The 25,452-nt window shown below is 32.1% G+C and overlaps 1 protein-coding gene across 1 annotated transcript in view; it reads left to right on the top strand.

Annotated features, from left to right (window-relative positions):
* Nucleotides 1–22,748, top strand: part of LOC133191488 (eomesodermin-like) — a 34,696-nt gene extending 11,948 nt beyond the window's left edge. The window contains exons 3-6 of the mRNA XM_061327239.1: nt 2,474–2,598; nt 6,397–6,543; nt 17,576–17,637; nt 21,765–22,748. Of these exons, the coding sequence (XP_061183223.1) occupies nt 2,474–2,598; nt 6,397–6,543; nt 17,576–17,637; nt 21,765–22,428 (998 nt within the window). The 3' untranslated portion in view covers nt 22,429–22,748. The remainder of the gene's footprint in view (nt 1–2,473; nt 2,599–6,396; nt 6,544–17,575; nt 17,638–21,764) is intronic.
* The last annotated feature ends 2,704 nt before the right edge of the window (nt 22,749–25,452 follow it).

Here is a 25,452-nt window from a genome sequence, read left to right as displayed (position 1 = left end):
ACTTAATAAATTACATCGAAAAATCTCTCTAATTAACAAAGCTAAGTCTTGTAAGTACGAACAGAGTGTTTTTATGCTCGCCATGAACATGACCGGAACAGCGTTTATCGTGTCCGTATTCCGTCCTGTTTTCTGTCCGTCTGTCCGATCCGTCCGTCACACTTTGCATTTAACTCATTTTTTTTTTTTAAATGTTCGATATTTTTATCAAAATCATACACTGATCATACATATCAGTTCCGTCACTTTGCTCTGAGTTCATCTTATTCAATTCCATAAAGGATTATTTCCTACAAATCCAAACACATAGATATTTCAACCATACCTATGCATAGATTTACTATTTATGAGAAAAAAAAACTTGAATCAATGAGACAATTTCATTTAGCAGTTAAATTAAATAGAAAGACTGATTCAACACTACATACCATGCTAAAAGACACCAACTGTACTAAAGGTACCAATTATGTAAATTAAAAAGATATGAAAAAGATACCTTCTTTCGTCATACTTTACTATTAGGTCAGACCGAAGAGGCATGATTGTAAATTTCTTTTCATGATACAATACAGATCTACTATCATGTTGTAAATTTTGAATTTACAAGGTAGAGGTACATGAAAAAGTTACCATGTTGTAAATTTTGCATTTACCCCCACTTAGTAAATTCAAAATTTCCAAAATGACACTACCTTTGGCGGGGCATTCATGTCCTATGGACATATATACATGTCTGTAGTTTTCTTAATAGAACGTTCGTACATGTGAGTTTATAGTTTCTTATGTGGTAACCCTTTTTGACCTGGTACGATCGGAATAAAACCAGAAATACAAATCAAAGGAGAGTAAATCTTAAATGAGAAGTGTGATGAGTTAATTATATTTTTATCATTAAGGCAAAGACATCGTGAAACTATTTTTATTCTTACTCCTTACTTTGAATAAAACCTAAACAATTAGCTGCTCTTTGTTGTGAAAATAAAAGACAAAAATAAGTTCGAAATAAGTTATAAATGAGAAAGTAAGTTTTGACATGATATTGAAATCGACCAACATGTATTTCGAAAGGATATTCTATATACAATGTACATGTATATAGAAAAAAATAATCAAACTGGATAACTATGATACAAATATGCAAAAGATGACAAGCCACGCCCCTTTGTGTCCATATTTGGATATTTCAAGCTTTAAGGTCCGACGACACGTTCATCAATAATATATAATTCTTTCCAAGAATTTATCATTGAAATATTGCTACTTTAACAATTTTCCTCACAAAAAATTAAGGTACCTTACCGGGCATCTGTGTAAGATCCCAGAGGATGCTATTTAATATATAATCCTATTGGAAATCACTAGGCTAAGTATTCCCAATGTCAATTTTTTGGTGTCTTTATCTACAAGTTAGACATTTTGAAAACAGTTTAAAAATCACAGACAATGATGATGATGATTAATTTGTTGTATATTACGAAGAGATATAAAACAGATATTCGAGCAACGTGTCGTCAGACCTTAAAGCAGTTAAATTCATATGAAGTATGAAGTGAAGCATATTTTGTTGTTTACTGTACAAATGACATAAGAGATGCAGTAACTGTATTAAAACTGTATTCGATAGGGTATGGAATACAGCCAAAACAAAAACGTCAGATTTTAAAGAAAAAGTATCGAAGAAGAGGGAAATGTCATGTTTATTGGACGTCTCATTATGTGGTCCTTTCCATATTAACACTTGTCAAAGATTACACGACTCTCTGTAGATAATGACCGTCCATGTTGACTAGAATAATGCCGATCGATCAACCGCTCAAATAACTGCCGGGTAGTTACCCGACCTGGCTCTTATTCTGTAAAACACCTGCCGCCGGCGGAAAAAGCCATTTGACCACTGTGAATCAAATTACGGTATGACCACTGTGCTGGCATTGTGAAGTACAATATTATTTACCTTTCCCTAATTGGCTCCGGATTGTCGCTGTGGGTTCCTTTTTTACCTTATATTACGAATTTTCGTGACGACATGGTGGCTAGAAAATGAAATGTAATAAAAAATAAAAATGACAGAAATCAATACAATTAATAATTGGTTTACACTAGTAGTCTTGTTACTTGTTTCTAGGATGATTTTTTGCGGATTTTCTCAAATAACAACATCGGTATCCGATTAGTTTATACTACGAAGATCCTAAGCTTACATCTGCTATTGGATACCGTCTCACGTATTTTATATGTTTATATGTTTAAAGGTTATATTTGCATCAAAATATACATTTGCTTTAAATATAAATATGATATATTATCAATTTTTTATAGATAAATGAAAAACTGCATCACAGGACAAATAATTTTAAAGCTTCAAAAAGCATCGAATTTGAAAGTCTTTAAAAAGAGCATTTTTGATTGATAATTACCCAGTTTATCTGTTATAAAACAAGCGATCTTAGATGAAGGTACTTATATTTTGCAGATGGACGTGTTTATCTTCACCCGGATTCCCCAAGCTCCGGGGCCCATTGGATGAAACAGGATATTGTTTTCGGAAAATTGAAACTGACCAATAATAGAGCAGTGGACCAAGGGCAGGTCAGCCAGGTAGGTAAACAGCAACGTAAAAGCCAGAGGTCTTAAATTTGGGATAAAGTTAACGCACTTTGAAAAAAAAAAATTTCAAAGTGCGTTAATATCGACCATATTAACGCACTTTTAAAAAAAATGTACACGGCTTGGTCAATATTCTAACAGATGTTAGGTACGATAAATGATTATTTGAACCTGGTTGGATAACTTTTCGGTGATGACGTCACTTCAGGATCTGAGATATAGGCGTTTTAAAGATTTTTAGAGGTTGTCTTGTTCCCAAAGGTTCTAGTACATGTAACTGTTATAATAGGGTCTTTTAGAAATAAAAGGAATCGGGGGGGGGGGGGGGGCAGGGGGGCCCGTGCCCCCCTCCCCAATAATTTTACCGATATATAGATTACTATAGTAAACATAGAAACTATATGCTTGTGCCCCCTCAATGAAAACGCCTGATGACCTTCTTTTTTTTTATTTTGTTTGTCAGAAAATTTTTGGTAGTGCCCCCTCAACTGTCAACTGAAAAATGTTTGGCTGTGCCCCCCCCCCCCAACTGAAATTGCTTCCTACGGGCCTGAATAATGGAGGAATGATTGTTTAATAGCACATTTTCGTTTCTTTTTTTTTTTTATTTTATCCAGTCTGTAATAAGTTTGGTTGATGTAGGGATCGATAAGTGACTTAAAGCTTCGCGTTTTTCTTAGGGAAAAGGGAGCAATTATGATTTTTCCATACCATGAAAATTTCTCTCTCTCTCTCTCTCTCTCTCTCTCTCATCTGTCAATCTATCATATTCATCTATCTATCTATTGTGAACATATATGAAACAATGGTTAACTCATTTATTTGATTAAAAAATATATATATTCCATAGTCACATTACTCACTTGAATTTTTAGTTTTTTTACCTCGTTCACAAATACATTTTTCTAAAAAAAAATCTTATAAACAAAATTTATACAGTCAGATTACTTCTAAATCTTTAATTTGATATCATAAGAAGGCTAGACATGTCTAATAGCATGTTTCAATTACCCTGTAAATGCCATTTTTTCTGAGGAATCATTGTGGATACATTTTGAATAAAGGTTTTGCAGCTCGGCGGAATATTAAACAGACAACCAACGGGCTATATAGCTAACATGATCAGTAGTTTCTCAAAATCACATGTAGTTCAAAAAATTACTTTTTAAAAATAATAGTTGAGGAGCTGAATGAAATTCTTATCATTAAAATGAACAAGAACTACATCGTTTACCAGCACAAGAGTTGGGCTGAGGAACCTTCTACCTGTCTTCTCGTTCTCGATGAGGGTAGATCAATTCATTACTTTTTCGAAAGAAATATGAAAAAATAATGCTGTCTATAACTAAAATCTAAGTCCAGAATTATTGTTTTATACATAATTTTCAAAGTGCGTTGTTGATGTACACTCTTAACACTTTGAAAAAATAAATCAAAGTGCGTTGATTTTGTCCCAAATTTAACGCACTTTGAAAAAAAATTTCGAAATGCGTTGATTTTGTCCCAGTTTTAAAGCACTTTGAAAAAATTTTCAAAGTGCGTAATTTTTTCAATTTTTTTAAAATTAAATTTTTGCCACAAACGGACTACTTTGTTTACTATGCACTGAGAGCTTCATATATACTATCTTAACATGTTAAGTACTAAGGAGTTTTTATGCCCCGTCATCAATATTGCCGGGGCATATACTGTTTGTCATGTCCGTCTTCCGTCCTTCCATCCTTCCGTCTGTCCTATCGTCGCACATTACGTTAAGCTCGGTTCAAAGCTCAGTTTCAAAGAAACTATCCAAGATATTTTTTATCAAACTTCATATGCTGATAGATATTGATAAGAGCCATGCAACTGCATCAACATTTTTTTTACCTTGACCTCACTTTTCTTAAATTAGTGTTTAGCTCAGTTTTAAAGTTACCATTCAAGATAGTGTAATCAAACTTCATATGTTGATACATACTGATGTAAGCTATTCAACTGCATCAACATTTTTTGACCTTGACCTTTCCTTTGACTTTGACCTCACTTTTCTTAAATTAGTGTCAAACATCATATGCTGATACATACTGATGAGAGCTATTCAACTGCATCACATTTTGACCTTTAGCTCGGTTCAGCGCCCAGTTTCAAAGAAACTCCAAGATATTGTTACCAAACTTCATATGCTGATAGATATTGATAAGAGCCATGCAACTGCATCAACATTTTTTGACCTTGACCTTTCCTTTGACTTTGACCTCACTTTCCTGTGACCTTGACCTCACTTTTCTTAAATTTGCATTTTGCTTAGTTTTAAAGAAACCATTTAAGATATATTTATGTAAGCTTTTGCACTTACATATAATTTGGTGAAAATTTATCATTTCAAATTTCATACGCTAATACATGTACAAATTTTCATGTTGCATTACTAATATACCCTTGGCGGGGCATTCATATCCTATGGATATATTTCATGTTTAATTATGTATTTACTTTGAGATGCAAACATTTATACAGTTACATGGTGAATAAACTTACGTTTTCTTAAAATACTCAAGAATTTTATTGTGATATTCCATTATGATTCTTCATAGGTAATCTTGTTATCTCGATATTTCTTCAAACATTCAGTACTTGTCGACCATAAAAAATTAATAGTCGAGCCGGATTGTTCCTTTGTCATCGTTTATAAAAAATGTTTTTCGCGCTTCACAAAAATTATTTTCCAATGTATACTAGTATTTCTAAGACGTAGAATTCACAGTTATTTTCCTGAAATCTTTTTCATTGCAGGATATTGATTAAAAATAAATCTTAAAGTATAAAGATATTAATCTTCAAGATTTTATTCAGAGCTTTTATTTGTGTTAAACAAGTTCTTACATAAAAGTACACTTATAAGTCATATCATAAACGATAACTATATTAAAAATCACGCCATTGTTTAAATATTTACAGCGGATGCTTTCTTTAATTTATCAAAAATTGTTAACTAACTTTCCTTGTGGCTACTTTCTTTCGAGATATTATACACCTATTTATAATGGCTATAAAGACGATGGCAAGTATATTGTCCCCCAAGACAGCAACTTTTTCCCGAGGCGCAGCCGAAGAAAATAGTTGCTGTCGAGGGGGACAATAAATTTGCTATTGTCAGAATAGTCAGTAAATAGGTGTTTTATTATACCGAAGCAGACTTTACTTGGTTACGTCACGATACGGATAAAACCAGAAAAGTTCCGAGATGAAAATCTAGGGAAATCGAGTTTCACCATGGGCAAAAAGCACAAAAACTTTTTCACGGTAGACTGTTTAGAAAAAAAGCAGTTTTATTAGTCACATTTTTAGAAAGAAAAAATAGGAATAGGTATAATAGATTTTATTATTCATACATATGTTAGGATCTTTGTTTCGCGATTTTCTGTCTTTTCTTTCAAGATGCTGGAGCGATAACTCGGATAACTTCAAGGTGATTTCCGCGTCCTTGCAAAACTTAAAAAAGTTAGTTGTTGCAAAGGAAAGCAGGTTTACAATATAACGACCATTAAATACTGTTTTTTTTTCAAATATGATTTTTTTAAAAAAAAGATATCTGACATTTGAAAATGATTTGCATCAAAATCTATACACTTTATTTATCAATGCTGAGTCTATTAAACAATGACATGCTTTTCAACACTCACAACAAATAAAAAAAAATTCATCATGGGTGATGAATACAGTTTGTAATTCCAGATTGTAAATAGTAAGAAATGAAATCCTATTTCACCATATCGTTTTGTATTATTCTTAAGACTTGTACTATTTCAGATTATTTTGAATTCCATGCATAAGTATCAACCGAGGATCCATGTTATAGAGGTGGGGTCACAGGGCCCAAACGAGCAAAAGAGCTTACAGACGCATGCGTTTCCAGAAACGCAATTCATTGCTGTCACTGCTTACCAAAATACCGATGTAAGTTTAATTTCCTTTTTTCAGATAAGAGTAAAACTGAAAATTTATGTGTACTGTTTATTAGGTATCAAATCGTCAGAAAAAAAAATTGCCTATCAGAAAAGGTTCCGCATTCAATTTGCTTCTCAACTACCGTTTTACATTCAGAAGAATCTTTATGTAAACGAAAAAAAGGACATGTTCATAAGCACGTTAAGATGTTTGTCTCAAATCGAATCCTTGACATTTTACACTTAAAACTATAGAATTATTATAAACTTTAACAGCTGTTTAAGGTTGGGCATCCAAAACAGATTTTTTGTTTTTCCTCGAAGACAGGAAGCACTTTATTTCTGAAAAATTGTCTATTTAAAATTTAAAACGTAGAAAATCCTTTAAGTGATTGTGAAGATGAAAAGCCTTAAAGGAGAATTATTTTTTCTCTTTCATGTAATCATTTAAATTAGTAGTATCTGATTGGTTGAGAGACATTTGATAAAAAAAAAATGTTGTTACAATGATGCGCATTGAATTGGTATAAATGTTTGTGAATAGAATGCTTGGGTCTTTCTTATTGAACACTGATTGCTACATAGTATGAAATTCAAAGCAGTATTCGCGGCAATGCTTTAAGACGCGCCCACCCTCTGCAACCAGCACGTGGGTTTTGCTGTAGCGAGGATTTATGATGCTAGGAGAGAGAGAGAGAGAGAGAGAGAGAGAGAGAGAGAGAGAGAGAGATCCCGCCCATCTCATACATATCATTTGTCTACTAATGTAAATCAATTTTTTTTCTCTCTTTCTCTGAACTTCACAATTCCGCTTCAGCAAAACCTATGAGCGGAAGAAATCGGTATGTCAGTGGTTAAAAAACGGCTCAAATTTCCATTTACATGTAAATGTAATATTTTACCCTTTCTATCCCACTAAGTGCATAAACCACGCCCTCCAGGGTCATATTTATAGCTACGGATGACGATGCATGGCGATGGGTAACATTGTAAAAGTTGTTAACTGATAGAAAATTTGCGCGTACGGTTTACCGTTCTTGAAACATTTAGTATCATAAAAAAAATGTTACCTCTGTTGTCTATTGTAGATATATCTGCATATGTATGTCTATCATTTAAAGACATCCTTAGATAGCTAAAATATATAAATACAGTATAGTAAGTGAACATTTCGTACTTTTTCTATTGTAAATTAAGGTTTCAAATGTTTCAATTAGCAATTTTTTTTTAAAACTGAAATTTAATTCATTCAGATTTTTAATATTTTCTTGTTTACAGAAGACAATACTAGTACCTTTTTATATACACTGTATACGCAAATTTTTCCGAATTTACTTTCATTGATATCCAGTTTTGGAGGTACATTGTAACATTGCTTTATAAAGTTTAACTCAAAAATGAGTTCCATAGAAGTGATAAATAGTACACGAAAGTATCAAAGTACAAGGCCGGAGAATGCACACACTGTGTTCAATTCACGTCAAACATTGATAATGATGCAGATGTGTGCCAAGCAGTTTCTGGTGATTTATTTTCATGTAATTAGAATATTTGAACTCACTATATTAAACTGAATTAACTTGAGGTAACTTGCATTAAACATATACATGTATTCATTCAGTCCGCCTCACTCACCCATCTGGAGAGGATAAGGGCCATTTCAAAGGTTAGATAGAAATTGATCAGAAACTGCACTTAAAGTGACACTGTGACGGACAAACGGGAAAATTGACAACAGTAGAATTTTTGCATGACACATGCAAATTTTGTTCAGTTCTTGAAGATATTAGGTTTCAGAAAATTACAGGTTTCAGAACCTAAAAAAATTAATTTAATAGAGAAAAATAAAAATAAAAAAAATCTTTGTATAACCCATCACAAAAATATTGCTTCACTTCAGTCTTCCCCTTTATTGTACGCATGCGCTGAAAAGTAGAAGAATTTACCATGGTTTCAATTCCATAGATATAAATGTCGGATGACTGAGAATTTTGATACAATCTTCAAAGATGATCATAACTTATTCCTTACTACTGCTTGCCCCAATTCAATGTTGTTTACAAGTTTCATGCTAAAAATAAAGGACGCGTGACCTTGACATTGTTCACATTGACGATAAAAACAAAGCGATAGATACAACATTTGTTTTTCCGGCACTTATATTATGCAATTTTTTTTCTTGCTTTAAAGTGCAGTTGAGTTGTCAAAACTTCGCTATATTCATATTTCAGAGAAATCTTTTGTTTTGTGATACAATTTTCTTAAAAGAAAGACATGGTTTTGACTCATTATGCAACTTTAAGTTTTCCCAATGAAATGAGTGAAGATAACGAACAGTGATCGATCTCAAAAAACCTATAATAATACAAATCTGTGAACAGACAAAACACGGACCCCTGGATATTCCAGATATTCCAGAGGTGGGATCGGGTGCCTAGGAGGAGTAAGCACTCCCTGTCGACCGGTTACATCCGCAGTGAGCCTTATGTATTGATAGACGGTTTAATCCGTAGTCAAATTTAGTATAAAAACAAAGACTTAACAATTGGTATGAAATATGTCAATCAAAATACGACCCAGTGATAGGTTGTATTTGCTAACAAGGTCATTATAACGACCATAGAATTTACGAAATGCTGACTTTAAACGAGGTTGTTGACATCCTGGTAACATCAACATTCAGTAGTCAGCCTCGGTTTAAAAATTTATCGTACTCAGAACATTGAGTATCGAATAAGTTGGGAGACATTATTACTTATAAGGTTTATTACTGACTGTCTACAGAAATATATCGGGTTGATGAATCTTATAGACAGCGAGGCTCCGATAAGTGATTTATTTTCTCGAGGATCATAATGTGATAGACTTGAACCCAAGACAGGTCCGTAGCAACGTTTATCCACCAATGGAGAGAGAGGAAGAAAGAAAATGACAAGCAAGAATGAAAAATATAAATTGCCGAAATTCGGAAGGGGTTAGGATCTTCCTGTAATTTTTTGGAAAATTTTTAATGCAACAATAAAACATGCACACTTCAACTTACTGCCTCAAAAAAGGGGCATGGCGTTTGAATGATATAAAATCGACAGCAAAACTATTCTTTAAACAGTGGGAGCAATCGTCTTCAAAATTATCTATCTCACCTTTTACCATCAAAAAATTTTGAAAAATCTTTGAGGCCCTTTGTTTACTTTTATGATAATTCGTTTCTGTTTAATCTTAAACGTTTTTCCTCTACCGTTTGAACGAATATCTCGATGGTACCATCACTTGTGACGCATTGGCTTATCCAGAAGGGGTGATCCGGAGAGTGGAACCCCCCTTTTATTTTTGCACAGAGAGAGAGTGAGAGAGAGTTGTATTTTCTTGAATAGATATTTTTACGTCTAATACGTTTTGAATAAAACCGGTAGTTCATAATAACTCTGCAATCTATTTTGGTTAAAAGTAATGTTTTTCCCCATTTGAATGATTGGAATAATATCTTATGTAATTAAAAAGCCCCAGAAATACACAGCTTGACAGGTTACGTGTCCTACCTGAAACTCTATACGATGTATACCCCCTTCTTTCATCACACTATCTCAACTGGAAAAAAATACTTCGCTCATCTTAGCAAAAAAATTAAGCAAAATCTCTCATTTTATCTGCTATCATGTTAAATATTCATAATTAGTGTCACTTTCATTAATATATTAACAAAGATAAAAATTTATGGGGGAAAGTATACCAAATGGAAAATTTCAAATTATCACAAAATTTAACATTTATGTTCAAACGTGGTTTTAAAAACCTTCTTTTTCTCTTTAAAATATTAGATTTTCATCTATTTTGTTTAAAAGCTAAAAATATGTTGTACTTCACAGGTTTTTTTTTATTCCTACTACTTCTAGAACATGTTTATCAATATAAATCAGTCAACATAAACTCGAAAACTATCAATGAATAATGTTTCTTCAGAAAATATCTAAATGACTTTATTTCTTTGTTTTGATACACAGTAAGAGCCTCTATTTTAAGAAAAAACTAGTTACTATTTTTACGAAATTAGTAATTATTGAAAAATATTGTATGAACAGTATATGTAAATTATACAATGTGCATCAATTACAGCATTTTGTAAAGTTGAAGATAAAAACCTTTTTAGACATGGAATCAAATTCACACTATACTGCTACTAATGCAATGTAATTACAATGGAAAGAAACGATTTAATTATGAAATTATGATGAAAGAAGGAATTATTTCATTGTGTTTTCATATACAGATACATTTAGTTCAATTGTATTTGTAGCATGAAATATGTCGATTCATCCTATCTATCAAACACATTCTCGCATACAAAACAAAATATATGTTTGATCTCTTAAATGGGTTTGGTTGAAATCCTTCCATTTACAGAATTGTATTAAGTTATTCTCTATAAAATTATATAAGATGGATCAAAAGAAATATAAGGGTTTTCTAAAATTGAAAGTTATATGTAAGGTCAAAGGGAAGGTCAAGGTAAAAAATCCAATTTGTTTCAGTGTATTAACTTTGCATTAATAAAGTTGGTAAGTGATTTAAAATTTAAAAAAAAAGGCTAAGGAAAAGTGCTAGAAAAGCTCAAATTAAAGTTGGAAAAGACAAGATTAAAGTTGGAATTACCAACGTTAAAGTTGGAAAAGCAAAGATTAAAGTTGGAATTACCGACTTTAAAGCTGGAATTACCAATTTTAAAGTTGGAAAAGCCAAGATTAAAGTTAGAATTACCAACTTTCAAGTTGGAATTATTAACTCTAAAGTTGGAATTACCAACTTTAAAGCTGGAATTACCAACTTTAAAGTTAGAATTACCAACTTTAAAGTTAGAAAAACTAACTATGAAGTTGGAATTACCAACTTTAAAGTTGGAAAAAACAACTTTAACGTTGGAATTACCAACTTAAAGTTGGAAAAGCCAAGATTAAAGTTGGAATTACCAACTTTAAAGCTGGAATTACCAAATTATAAAAAGAAAAGATTACGTGGCACTAACATACCCTATTACCGGCAACTGGGACTGCCGATGCAACTTTGACGACAGAAGGCAAAGTTGTTTTCGCTATGACAGAGACCTGATTTTTATCGTATTTTTGACTATTTATAATATTGATATTATATTATATCACATGTAACATACCATAAACTATTTTTCTATGGAATATAAAACTATGATCTCTTTTTCAAACAAATTAAGAACAAAATAAAGTTAAATTTCAATCGTCGTTCAAGAAAATTTTGTCAAACTGAGCTTATAAAATTAAAATTGCTACTTCCCGATCTTATTTCTTGTTGTATATAATAAATCTAGGCTCTTTACGGCACAACTGCAAAATGTTGATAGACTGTGTTGTTTAATAAGTGTGCTGCGAGCGCTTGATTTTGGTGGGTTTAGATATTTTGGCTGTCTTGAACAGCAAATGGATGTTAACACGGCAAACACTGACGACAGATGATGGCAATCGGTAACAACTCTATTTCAATTTAGTTTTTGATGTTCCCATCACCAAAATGTTGAGTTCTGTTTAGCAACCATATATATTTGGAATCACTTGAAGGATAATTATAGTTTGAAACATTTAAGGATTTAACAAGAGGCCCATGGGTTACATCGCTTACCAGAGTTACTATAGCCCTGCTGTCCTCTGGCAGATTCCCCCCCCCCCCCCTTATATTCCCACGTAAAACTTTGATAGTATATTGTGGCCCCACCCTACCCCCATGAGTCATGAATTGAACAAATTTAATATACACTTCATTAAGATGCTTCCATATACTAAAAAATGTGACTAATCGTGGCTTTGATGTTCGTGAGTAGAAGATTTTAAAAGAAATTGTTCTATATATTCCTATGTAAAATTTTGATCACCGATTGTGGCTCCACCCTAGCTCAGGGAGTCATGGTTAAAAAAAATTGAATCTACACTATGCAATAAAGCTTTCACATAACTTTCATCTTTTCTCGCCCAGTCGTTCTTGAGAAGATTTTTAAAAGATGCCCCATTAAATTTTCACTAATTTTTAATTATCGCCCCTTGAAAGAGGGTATGTGCTGGACATCCTTTGATCAGAAACGCTCACTTGAGCCATGCTCAGATGAGCTAAAAATAACCCAAATTATTATTCTGACTTTTGTAAATGTCTTTATATAACTTTTATACTTTTTGTTAATAATACTTAGCACAATCTTTTTCCTGTAGCAATTATGTTTTTAAAATCACCAAGCTCAACAGTATCATTTAATCTTTCTTTTTTCTTCTTAAAATCTACATAGTCTAAGATAGCTGGGCTATGCTTTGCTTTTTTTTTTTTTTATTATGTATCGATAGCTGTCATTTCCGATAACTATCGCCTTTAAAAGTTTATTTTGTAGACATTATATGCTTTTTAGGAAAATTAATGTACTCCTTCACAAAAGTTTTTGTCAAAAGAAATTATAAAATCGGGCACGAGAGGGTCAAGAGGAATCAAACTTGTAGCATTTATTTCACCAGATAAGTAAGCATTCTATATTTCATGTGTTTAATCGTCACCATTCAAATTAAAATTAATAACCAAAATAGTTTTGAACCAGAGAAACTAGGAGCCATGCTATATCAGTTTCCCTCTGTATTAAAGAAAATCCCGGCTTCACTGCATGATAAAAAAATATCTCATCACAGGAAATGAACTGATTGACACATTTTCAGAAGAATATTCAAACAAAAATCATTATTCGGGCGTCATTCTCGTATCTAATATTAGATTTTTTTAATGACAAATCAGTCTGTACCGGAGCTGATTGACAACATTGTCATTAGCATGTTAGATATCTCTTAATTGTATGATTTATTTTTTCAGAAATGGAATGCTCAAACCAGCAATTCAAAAACCCAAGTTTATGATGACATAAGACTTAAGCATAGAAATTGAAATAACTATTATATTTGAATACTTTACTAAGGTCCATCATATTTTACAGTCCCAAATATCCGTTTTTCGTTCTGTGTTGCTGGAAAACAAAATTTGCGACTCTTAAATCATCTATGGACCGTTTTAAACGTTCATTTTGGTAATAAATGAAAAGTTTGATTCAGTAACTGTTGTATAACAACTACTATACATGGGACCAATATTTACAGCAAAAAAAAATGTTTTCCGAAATTTGAAGCTCAATAAGATACAGTAAATTTATATTTTATTAAAAATCGTATCCATTGTTTCCGATTGCCATATTCTGCCATTGTTTTGCACCGTCTGCCGTTCACGACAGCCAATATAGATCTATCTTAACCCACCAAAATCAAACACTTGTGGCACACTTAGTTAACAACAAACACTAGTATTCACATTTTGCAGTTCTGTCGTAGAGAGCCTAAATCTATTATATACAACAAGAAATATGACTAGCAGTTTTTAATCATATTAGCTCAGTTTGACAAAATTTTCTTGAACAACGCTTGAAATTTAACTTTATTCTGTTCTTATCTTATTTTTATAAGAAATCATAGTTTTATATTCTACAAAAAATAGTTAATGGTATCGTTAAAACGGGAACCACCACACGTTAGTAAATGAATGTTATAAATTATAGTCAAAAATATGATAAATATCAGGTCTCTGTCATAGCGATAAACAACTTTGCCGTCTGTCGTCCCAGTTGCATCGGCAGTCCCAGTTGCCGGTAATACATGTAGGATGTGACTAATACGCTTCTGTAGGCAGACTCTGTAGTGTCTTTTATTTCGAGTTCACTGGGATATATCGAGTCGACATACTATTGTTAATTGATAAAAAGTCGTTGATATATCTGAATACCGAGTTGAAGGCCATAGCAAGTGTTTTCTTCCTCTCATGTAGAAGTTTTTGAATAATTTCTGCTTCATGGGAATATAAATGACAGATCGACTAATAAAGGAGCCGATTAGTACACATCAAGATTCTAACGGATTGTTGGAATACCTAGTCTCCAAAAACTACATAGATGTTGTCAATGAGGAACTCCAGCATCCTTTTAATATCAATCTCGCACAACTTACGTGTAGAATCAGAGTAAATTTTAAGAAAGTAATTTTGAAGATGACCAATCACAAGATATGAAAATTTGCGTCTCTTTTCAAAAGCTAAAAAACTACTTTATTCGAAATCATTTCGCAACTAATCACATGTCAAACGGACCAAGTTCTATGGCTTAGAGACTAGAGAAGATAATTAATTATGGGAGGAGGTGTAAGAGTATCAAAGCCTTTAGACTTGTTTTTGTAGATGCCCGATTACAGTATATCCCACTGTACCAATTCCATCACATTGATCTCAAAATACATAAATACCTTGGCTTTCAAGGTAAATAGATCATTCCCGCAAACTTTCCGCTTAAAAAGGAACCCTCGAGTTGAACTTATCTATTGACACGGCAGTAAAGAACTGCGCACGCTAACTCTTGATTCCCGCCTACATTTTACGCCCATTTAAGAGGGTGGGTGGTCAGCAAATTATCCATCAGATATAACTTTTTTTTTAGATATGATATTTTAAGCTGTCAACTATCATTTGGCAAAGAAAAAATTCATACATTTTAGTTTTAAAATTTGATCATTTTTTTTTTATATCTTTATATGGAGCTCTTCTTCTAAAGGAGATCAATATAGTTTAAAAATGGCCACGACCTCCCAGCCCTCTTAACATTACGAAAATGACTGCTATTTCAGAAAGGTTACTATCCTTCGTGATTTTCCGTTGCTTGCCACCAATTACGTAACTATTTAGTATACACTTTCGGAATCAATTTATAAATCTCTGGAAATAAAGACAACTCCCTTTCGCGCATTCCGTACACTTTGAAAAATCGTGTCTGCTTGTTTATTTCAAGTTCCATGTATCCAATCTTCCTAAAGTGGTCTGGAAATTTAGAATCTTTAATTTCATGATAAATCTCTGGAAATAACAACTCCCTTGAGCACCGATATTCCGTAGACTTTGAAAAATCGTGCCATGCTTATTTGTTTCAAGTTGTATGCATCCAATCTTCCAAAAATGGTTTGGAAATTAAGAATCTTTAATTTCATGATTTTTTTTTCTCTTAATACAATTAAACAATGGAAATACATCTATAGATCTTCTTTTAAAAAGTGTTCAAAAGCAGCGACATTTGAAATATCTTTTATAGGATTTGCACTTTTTAACGTCCATAGTATAAATATTAGTAGTTACATAATTGTAATTTTTTTCTATTTTAAATAAAAATCCCAGTTTGTGAAAACTTGCATTAAAATAGCTTCAGGGAGTTCTTTTAAACGGTGTATCAAAATTTTTGACCCGATAATAAGCACTCGACCAAATTAAAACAATATTTCAATCGGAAGTACATCATAACATCGAGGATCTCGTGCTACTTTAAAAACTGTATTCAGAGCTAAAAAAAAATATTCAAGATAGTGTTAATCAAAATAAATTTATCGAGATAAAAACCAGTGATAAATGATAAGAATGCATTATCATCATAATGCAAAATCAGCCGACTTTCCTCGTGCTAATACCCTGGATCTTTGTCTGCTGATGCTCTGTACACGGGGCGGAGATGGACAACACAATAAATGTTTAGTGTAGAAAAAATCTCATTGTATCATTCGTTGTACCATAGTTAGGCGTGCTTTCTTTTGTTAAAATTGTGGGTTATCTGTACGTAACTCACATTATTCGATAAATTCCGCCCATTGAGTTGAGACAAAAGAACAACGCAAAGACCCAAGCCACACTTTTAACTAAAAGAAAAAATCATCTGTATTAGTTAGATATACCAAATTTAAGACGTTGACCTTCGTTAACAAATCAAAAACAAGTGCAAAAAAGCACAATTTATCGTTTGACACTATTCTCGTGGTTTTCATATTGATGAAGACATAACCTTAGTATTGAGAATATTGTCTGGTAATGGCATCGTTGGTATCTCTTAAATGATTCCAAGATTGTTCAATTAATAACAGATCAAGAAAACTAGAAAATCAAAAACTTACTTAAATAATTGAGTTTTATTCTAAATGCATAAATTCCTTTACATTATTAAATATTTGAAATTATTGAAAAAATTAAAATTAAGTTGAAAAAGGTTTGAATCATTTAATTTTCACATTTTGAATATGCGACAAAAATAAGAACCAACATGTGTCATTGAAGTCAGGCACATTCTCAATAATGCAAGTCAGTCAAAATTCGTATTACATTTGTATGTAAAGATTAAAATCAGAAACAATCAACTATGGTACAAGTGACTTACCCCATATAATATTGTTGATTATGTGCAGATACCCGATGGACGTGGTCATATTGACAACTCGGGAGCTACGCTCCCTCGTCATTGTGACCACGCCCATTGGATATCTGCGCATAACCAACAATATTATATTCGGTAGTAGTTACTGTAATTACTATTTATATCATTCACAGTTGAAGGATATTCAAAAGAATCTACTTGTTTTACGAACCTTTTTTTTTTATCAATTAATATCCGGGAACTCACAACGATTTGCGTCCATATCTTTCATACTCCCATGTCGGGGAGTACCTCTTGTAAACCTTTATTTTAAAATCTTAAATTCATAAATATCTGGTGAGAAATAAAAATAGAATTTAAACATAATAACAACAATTGAAGACGTAATATAAAGCAAGTTTTCAATATTATTTTACTCATAACTTTTAAGTATGCTATCATTAAGGTATTATTCTATTGATCTAGTAAAAAATAACGTCTAATTACAACCACAAATAGACGTGCCACTCTTGCAGCCGATAAAAAAAGCTTATAAACAGTTGTGTCCCCCTAAAAAAATGGCCATACCAACTAAACATTAGAAAAAAAGTTAATCTATGGTTGTGCCCCCTTAACATGCTTCCTCAAAACCATTGATTGGTTGTTAAGAGGTCATGAATTTTCTGTCATATCGGGCTCCCAAACTGAAATTGCTTCCTTCGGGACTGATTTACCAATACCCGGATTATTGCTTAATTTGCCTAATTGATTTTCGTTTTACTTTTGGTAGATTACGCAGCTGAAAATTGATCACAATCCTTTTGCAAAAGGTTTCCGTGACAACTATGAAGGGTAAGTCTTCACTCGCTGCCTATTGGCGGATTTTCCAAATACCACACAAGAGAAGCTAATGAAAATATCAATTAAATGGACAACCACGTTAGTATGGAAGGGAATTACCGCCAAAAGTCTATTTATCTTGCTTTTATTCTTATTCTGCCTACTTCTTTATTCTTTGTTATTATTGTAACTATATGTCACTTTATTGTTTTCATATTCGTCTTTATTACATTTTACTTTGAACTTTTTTCATTCTTCATTTTGTCCTTACTTCTATGTTGCTTTATTCTTGTAAATTCGTTCTTCTTTCTTTTAAATTGATACAGTTTCTTTAAAAGATAATTATGATAATTTCCATTACAAATGTAAATTCATTCACGCAAACCATGAAGCACATTCAACGAAGACGAATACAAGTAGTGTGAATTTAATGCGGCATTATAACGCTAGGAGGCAGGGTGTTCGCTGCGAGTGTTGGTAAAATTAGGTACGCAAACCCGGGCCGGGGTTATTCGTGATTTTTCAATTTTCTGCCTTAATACTTTATCAATCGAACCCTTTCAAGTTATCTTAGATATAGGTTTATTTGTATACGCGTTAAATTGCCCCGAAATGCTTAATATCTTAGATTTTCTCGAAGATATTTGATTTCCAAGTTGGTAAAATGGGAAGGCAGTATCAAGCTGGCATTTTAAGTGGTTTTTTTTTTTTTTTTTTTTTTTTTTTTTTTTTTTTTTTTTTTACTAAAAGCTAATAAATTTATAAATTATTCTGGTGTTAAACATTATATTTTAACTATTTATAAACATTTCTTCTTTCAAATGTGTTTTTGTTGCTTTAAATAACACGTTTTAAGAAAATCTGGGTCATTAAAACCGGACCAATGAGGAAAACTCCAAAATAATTGTGTATTTTCTGTCACCTGAAAAATATTACTCTATTCAAGTTTTTTGTTGGATGATTGAATTCCAGTTTTATTGATATAAAAAATATTAAATATTTTGATAATTACTAGTATACCCAAATTACCCTTATAAATTGAGTTGTTTTTCAGGACCCCTATATATTCTTCCACTGGACTGACATTTCTTTCTTTCAGAATAATAACTGTTCATGCGCATTCGCCTGATTCTGGGGACCGGGGCTAGTCTGGTTTCGGTCAACCCATAATGCACTGCAAAGTAGTGCGGAACGTCATAGGTAGGCGTGGCCGGCACCAGGCTAGACCGGGGCATACTAGAAACTTCCCCCGGTTTTTATGAAAATATGTATTTTTTTTTTATTTTTTTTATTTTTTATTTTTTTTTTTTTTTGTATAGAAATAGCACTTTTCAATAAAGAAGTAAATATCTCTAGTAAGCACACAGTGTTTGACATTAGAATAACTTAAAAAATTATTTTGTCGATGTCTCGTTTGGCAAAAAATGCGTAAAATGTCGGCTTGATATTGCCTACCCATCTTAGCAAATTGGAAATAAAAAATCGCCAAAAATAATCTAAAATATTGAGATTTTCAAAATATAAATACATGAATATAAATATTGGCAATTTTTATAGCGAATACAGATAAAACTTAGAGACGTAGCATTGATTTTGAAAGGGGCAGGCAAAGAAAAAAAATAACTTACCTAAAAATCTTGACAAGCAAAAAACAAACATACAAACAAACAAACAAAAAAAGAGGAAAATTCTTCAAACTCGAAAATTTTATTGGTGGTGGGGTGGGGTGGGGTCCAACTTCTTTCAATACCAAATTTTACTCATACATCACTACATACATTGCCCTTGTTTGACTAAACTGCAACAAAAAGTGGGGGGGGGGGGGAATCAGACTTTCATTGAACATTTTCAGTAGTAAAAAGTTATGGCTAGAAAAATGTTTGGTGGCCAGCCCCTCCCCCCCCCCCCCCACTGCTATCGGTGTCATATAGTAAGACTTCCCCCATAGTGAGTCCTCCCCCGGAAGTCTGGCTATATAGTGAGACTTCCTCTCGGGGGGGGGGGGGGGCAATGACTATATAGTGAGCCTTCCGCCCTAAACGACCATAGTGAGACTCCCCCTTCCGTGTTTGGTTTGGATTTTATTTACATCGACGATGTATATATTGTATATTTAGGTAATGATCATATATATATATATATATATATTATATATATATATATATATATATATATATATATATATATATATATATATATATATATATATATATATATATATATATATAAAAGATGTATAGTTTCAAGTGAATCAATATAAAAGTGCGCATTAAAAATTTATCGTGCACAGCAGATTATTGTATTGTTCCGAGACGATTCTTATCAAAAGAAAATTTAGACACAATTAATTTAACAGTAAAGAGGTCATTACCCGTAAAAACGTGCAGTTTACCTATGTTTACCTGCATGGTTAAGATGTTTTAATTATAAAAGCACTATTAAAATGTTTTAATTATTTATTCATAGATTTATTTATTCATTCATAGAGGATGGAGAACTTTTATCCAAATACTGAAAACGTTAGTATAAAAACATTGTTTTACAATAAAAAAAATAATCGGAAACTTAATTAAAGGGGGAAGCTTCGCTATGAAGGGGGAAGACTGACTATATAGTGAGACTTTCCCCCGGAAGACTGGATATATAGTGAGACTTCCCCTGGAGAAGTCTCACTATATAGCTAGTCTTCCGGGCGAAGTCTTACCATCTAGCCAGCCTTCAGGGGGAACGACACCAGGTACATGCCTGAGCCTATAACATACATCATTTGAAAATTTGGGTTCGATTGATAAAGTATTAAGGCAGAAAATTGAAAAATCACGAATAACCCCGGCCCGGGTTTGCTTACCTAATTTTACCAACACTCGCAGCGAACACCCTGCCTCCTAGCGTTATAATGCCGCATTAAATTCAAACTACTTGCATTTGTCTTCGTTGAATGCGCTTCATGGTTTGCGTGAATGAATTTACATTTGTAATAGAAATTATCATAATTATTTATTAAAGAAACTGTTTCAATTTAAAAGAAAAAAGAACGTATTTACAAGAATAAAGCAACATAGAAGTAAGGACAAAATGAAGAATGAAAAAAGTTCAAAGTAAAATGTAATAAAGACGAATATGAAAACAATAAAGTGACATATAGTTACAATAATAACAAAGAATAAAGAAGTAGGCAGAATAAGAATAAAAGCAAGATAAATAGACTTTTGGCGGTAATTCCCTTCCATAGCTTATTTTTTCAGAAACGAATTTTTTGTCAGCTCATGATATGAGGAAATTTTTAACACAGAGAATATCGCAGCATAAAATTAAAAATATGAGGTGTAAAGGAAAATAATATTTAGTGTCATACCTATTAAACTCATATAAGAAAACATAATAAAGCGTTACTTCCTAAGTCAGAACATCATAGTGTTATATGTGCTTCTAAGAAAAGAATACATCCATTAGCAAGAGTTATCTTTCTTATAAATATTTTTTTCGATGGAAAAAAATGCAATACTAATAAAAATTATATTAAAATTCTACATTTGGTACTTGATACATCAAAGCATTTTTAAAATGGTCCATAAAAAGATAGAACTTATTCCATTTGAAAGGGATTTAAATCTGGATTGAAATGGTTTTTGTTGAATATAATAAAACAATTTGAAAAGTGTAGGCAAAAGGAAATAGAAGTTAATGTTTCCATTGTGTGTTAAGATTGATCGAATTGACTACTGAAAGATCTCAAATATTGAACTCTGGTAAAATAAACTATTAGTAATAGTAGGATTTTTTACTTGGAAAGTTATCTTTCTTATCGGAGGGTCGATCCCCCTTAATTACTAGTTCATAAAAGTCCATGACATTTAAGGGTAACATGACTTTGGGGATTTGGATCAATAAGGTCATTAGTTTTAAATATATATTAGACATAAATGTTGTCGATTAAAATCGTTAATAAAATAATGGCCATTGGTAAAACAATAGTAGAAGGAACAAAAAGTTTTTATCACATTTTCATTTATCAGAATTGAAAGAGCTTAATTTTTGGCACAAAGTGAGCATGGGCCTTTTGTTACTGTTTTAAATTGATATAGCATAATTTTTTGAAAGTATTTTGTCGTAAACAGAATTACTTTAAACTTTTGTAGACGCCACATTGACAATTCGAACCAATCGCACCAAAACTACATGACGTATCCTCAACAAGGTTTGTTTCCAACCAATGTAGCTTTCACTGGAACGACACCTGTGGCACGGGCTGTTACATATCCACCTCAAATCGTTACACAATACCAACCGAACTCGATCCAGGAAAACATAATTCCCAGCATCCATGACGTTTCCGGTATGGGAGAAATTAAACAAATAGAAGAAGGTTGTTATTCTAGCAGCTATAACTTTGGAACACATATGATGATGTCAGATTCGATAACTGTGCAAGCAGAACAGGTAAAATGCGTCATAAAAAAGGAATTAAATAGTTCAGAATGTGGTCAACCTGTCTCTGTGACATGCGAGAATGACTTGAAAAGAGCTTTGGAACAGGTGTTTGAATATTCACAGGACAATGACAATGAAAGTGAACAGCCAACAAAAAGAGCAAGGGTGTCTGAGAGTAAGTCTTTATCACGTGACTCGGTAGAAAAGCTCTCCAGTCAAGAAAAAGCAGATCAAGAAAACGAACAAAATAGTTCGGGAATAAGCGAGGAGTACCCCAACGGTGACATTTATATAAGTAATAATAAGAAACAGGTGTTAGATCATTCAGTATTTCAGGGAAGTTTTCAGGGACAGCAAGCCTCTGTGTATTAATTCCTCTACCGATTCCTCTTTTTTTTTTGTTTGTTCGTTTGTTTGTTAATGACGGTATATATAACTTTATATACCCTTTGTTGTTGAGTGTATCTTTTTCTTTATGTGACCACTTTGTTTTCCACAATGAAAAGTGCCAGGATCTATGAAAATAGAGTGCTGTGAACACAAACGTTTTAATACTGGCGCGAACGTTTACATTGTACTTGAACTTAATGGCATTGGCATGCAATTGTAAAATAAATGAACCCAGTAACTGATTTTAATTTGCTGTTAACATGATATTGTTTTGTAAACGTATGCAGTTTGTATTCCGTACTGTTGTCTTAGCTTTGTTAAAAAGTTGTGAATAACAAATGATTAAATTCACGATTTGTGAATTGATATTTGTACAACGGTGTAAATAAATGCTTATATGTTCTTCCATGTTTTATTTTCAGTCATTCTCAGCTTATATGAGACAAAGGCTCATGTGAGCTTTTCTGACCAAGGAACATCTCTCTGTATAACGTCTGTCTTTGTATATTTTTTTTTATTTTCTTCAGTACCACAGGGCCAGATAAGAAATAATTTGACACAGTGCATTCTTTGGGCTAGGATGGGGCTCACAGCAATCAATTATTTAATTCAAATAAACATCAGGTACAGGCATGGTTATAAAATTTTTAGTCACAAGCTTAAAGATACAATGGACACGTACTAACATACAAGCATTCCCCTGCCATGATGCCATTCCAAGTTATTTTTATGTTTAGCGTCAACCCTAAAATCAGAAACCTATCTCTCTATCCGGGAAAAACAAACAAGCCAACAAGGGAAAAAACACAATATTATTAGAATAATTATTATATTTTTCATCATTTGATGATTTTCTGAACATTGTAATATGGTTAAGAAATAAACTAGATGCTGTCATAAGACAGTAATACTACATGTAAATGCGCTCTCCTTCAAATTCTGGTAACCAGGGAAGTAGCACACTTTTTTAAATCAAGCATTAATATGCAGCCCGTATGGGCCTCTTGCGTAAATATTTCATTACCAGTCTGATATTACATAATTTAACAATGTAAATTCTGTTAAAGAGAGAATTTTTGAAAGATTTGTGTAAAAAAAGGGGGTTGATTAATTTTTGGCCCATAATTGGAACTTGTTGAATTTATTGTCAAAACAACAAATATTATTACTATTAGTGCATAGCTTTTTTGTTGAACTTTAAAAACAATAAGATGACAACTTGTGCAAATTTTTATCAGTATTTGGGTAGGACTCGGAGAACCCCTTTCCAAACCTTGACACGATCAACTTAAATGTCAAAAATCAACCCCCACCCATGATTCACCTGTTTTTCTGTCATATTTAGAATAGATAACACAAACTTATGTAACAATAAAACATTGCATGTAATTATGAATGCAAATTATACATTGAGCCAAATCCCAAGTTTAAATCAATAATTAAGCAATAAAACGCTATCTAATCCGGGAGTTAAAGGTTGCAACCATACAACAACCTGCATAATCTGGTTACTAGTATGTTTTTTTTTTTTACCTACCGCGGTTTCAACCGTTAATCCCCGTATTAACAAATAAAGAAAGACATTTCATCTTGTATACTTATATATATGTATAATTATTCATTTAATGGAGATGAAGTAAGAAAAAAATATTGTATTATTGATCTTTACGTTACATTGACGGAAGAGTTACTTTTCTTGGAAAATAAAGGGGAGATTATTATATTGGTTATCATGGATTTCTGTTAATATAGTTATGGGCCTAAAAGTTGGAAAAATCAGTGTGATTTCTGGCTATTTTCACCCCCCCCCCCCCTCATTGTGAATTTGTTCAGGGACAAAGAATGTAAATGACCACACATAGGAAGGTGAAGTCTTATACTGAATCTATGGGGAATCCATGAGTAATAGTTTGTTACTATGGTTACATTTGAACATACATTTGTGTCTTGAAATAAAAAAAATCTTTTTTTTATTTCCCAGATCATTATATGACAGCATAAACAAACAAACAAAAAAATCCTAAGATCTTGACGTAAGGATCAACACATATATAATTTGTCTTCAGGTATTTTGGTTGCTATGGAAACAGAGCTTTATGATTTTTGAAATCAAAGTATGAGTTTTTTATCAAATTTTAAAAAACGCAAAATTATCAGAAACTTTTAATTTTACATTGTAAGTTATACATGTATTATATAAAATTTTGTTACATAAAAAAGTGAAAAGGATGTTGGAAAAAAGATTGTTTTTATTCCTGTAATCATGGCGATAATATTATGTACAGTGATTCAGTAGAATCATACGATTTTGCTAGTAGAAGGTATATGTTATTTCATCCATGATTTTATTCAAATGAACATGAACTATTAATAATAAGCAGATTTTATTTGATTTAATCCTCAAGAATATAACTTGGTTTCCATGGATACCATACGTAAGCAGTGAAAGTGGTGATAATAATAATAAATGGTAGTGAAAAGATATCAATATTTTTTAGCAGCTTGTAATTAATTCATGCTTTTAGTTTGAACCTCATCACTGAGTTGAACTTAATGCGGGTTTACCGATTTATAAATTGTAGTTAAAAAAACTTGGGAAATTTTCCTACAAATGAATATATTCAAGGAATGAAACTTGTAATCGTACTTAGCAAACATACCTGTACCTGTACTGGTAGGTGTAAACTACAAGTTAAAATTACATGTACACGTTTACATTCTTTTTCTTGTTTAGCGATGTATAACCTGTATGTGTACTTGTAAGTGTTTTAAATGTATAGAAATCTTAATCATTAAAAAATTTTTAGAAAACACATGAAATTTAATATGTATATCACTCTTTTAAATAAATATATGCATATATTTATGAGAAAAAAAATTGAAAAGAGCTCTTATCCTGGCGTATTGTATTTTCGACCTATTTAGATGTTATTTATTGATTTATTGCAAGCTTTAAAAAATCTTTAAAAATTAAGGCTTACAAGAATAGTATATGTGTCTGTTAAT

This window comes from Saccostrea echinata, unplaced genomic scaffold (genome assembly GCF_033153115.1).
Source record: "Saccostrea echinata isolate AGI-Se365-2 ecotype Australia unplaced genomic scaffold, CSIRO_AGI_Sech_v1 ptg000023l, whole genome shotgun sequence".
Lineage (NCBI taxonomy): Eukaryota > Metazoa > Mollusca > Bivalvia > Ostreida > Ostreidae > Saccostrea > Saccostrea echinata.
The sequence above is the reverse complement of the archived record's forward strand: the minus strand, read 5'-3'. Positions and strand labels throughout refer to the sequence as shown.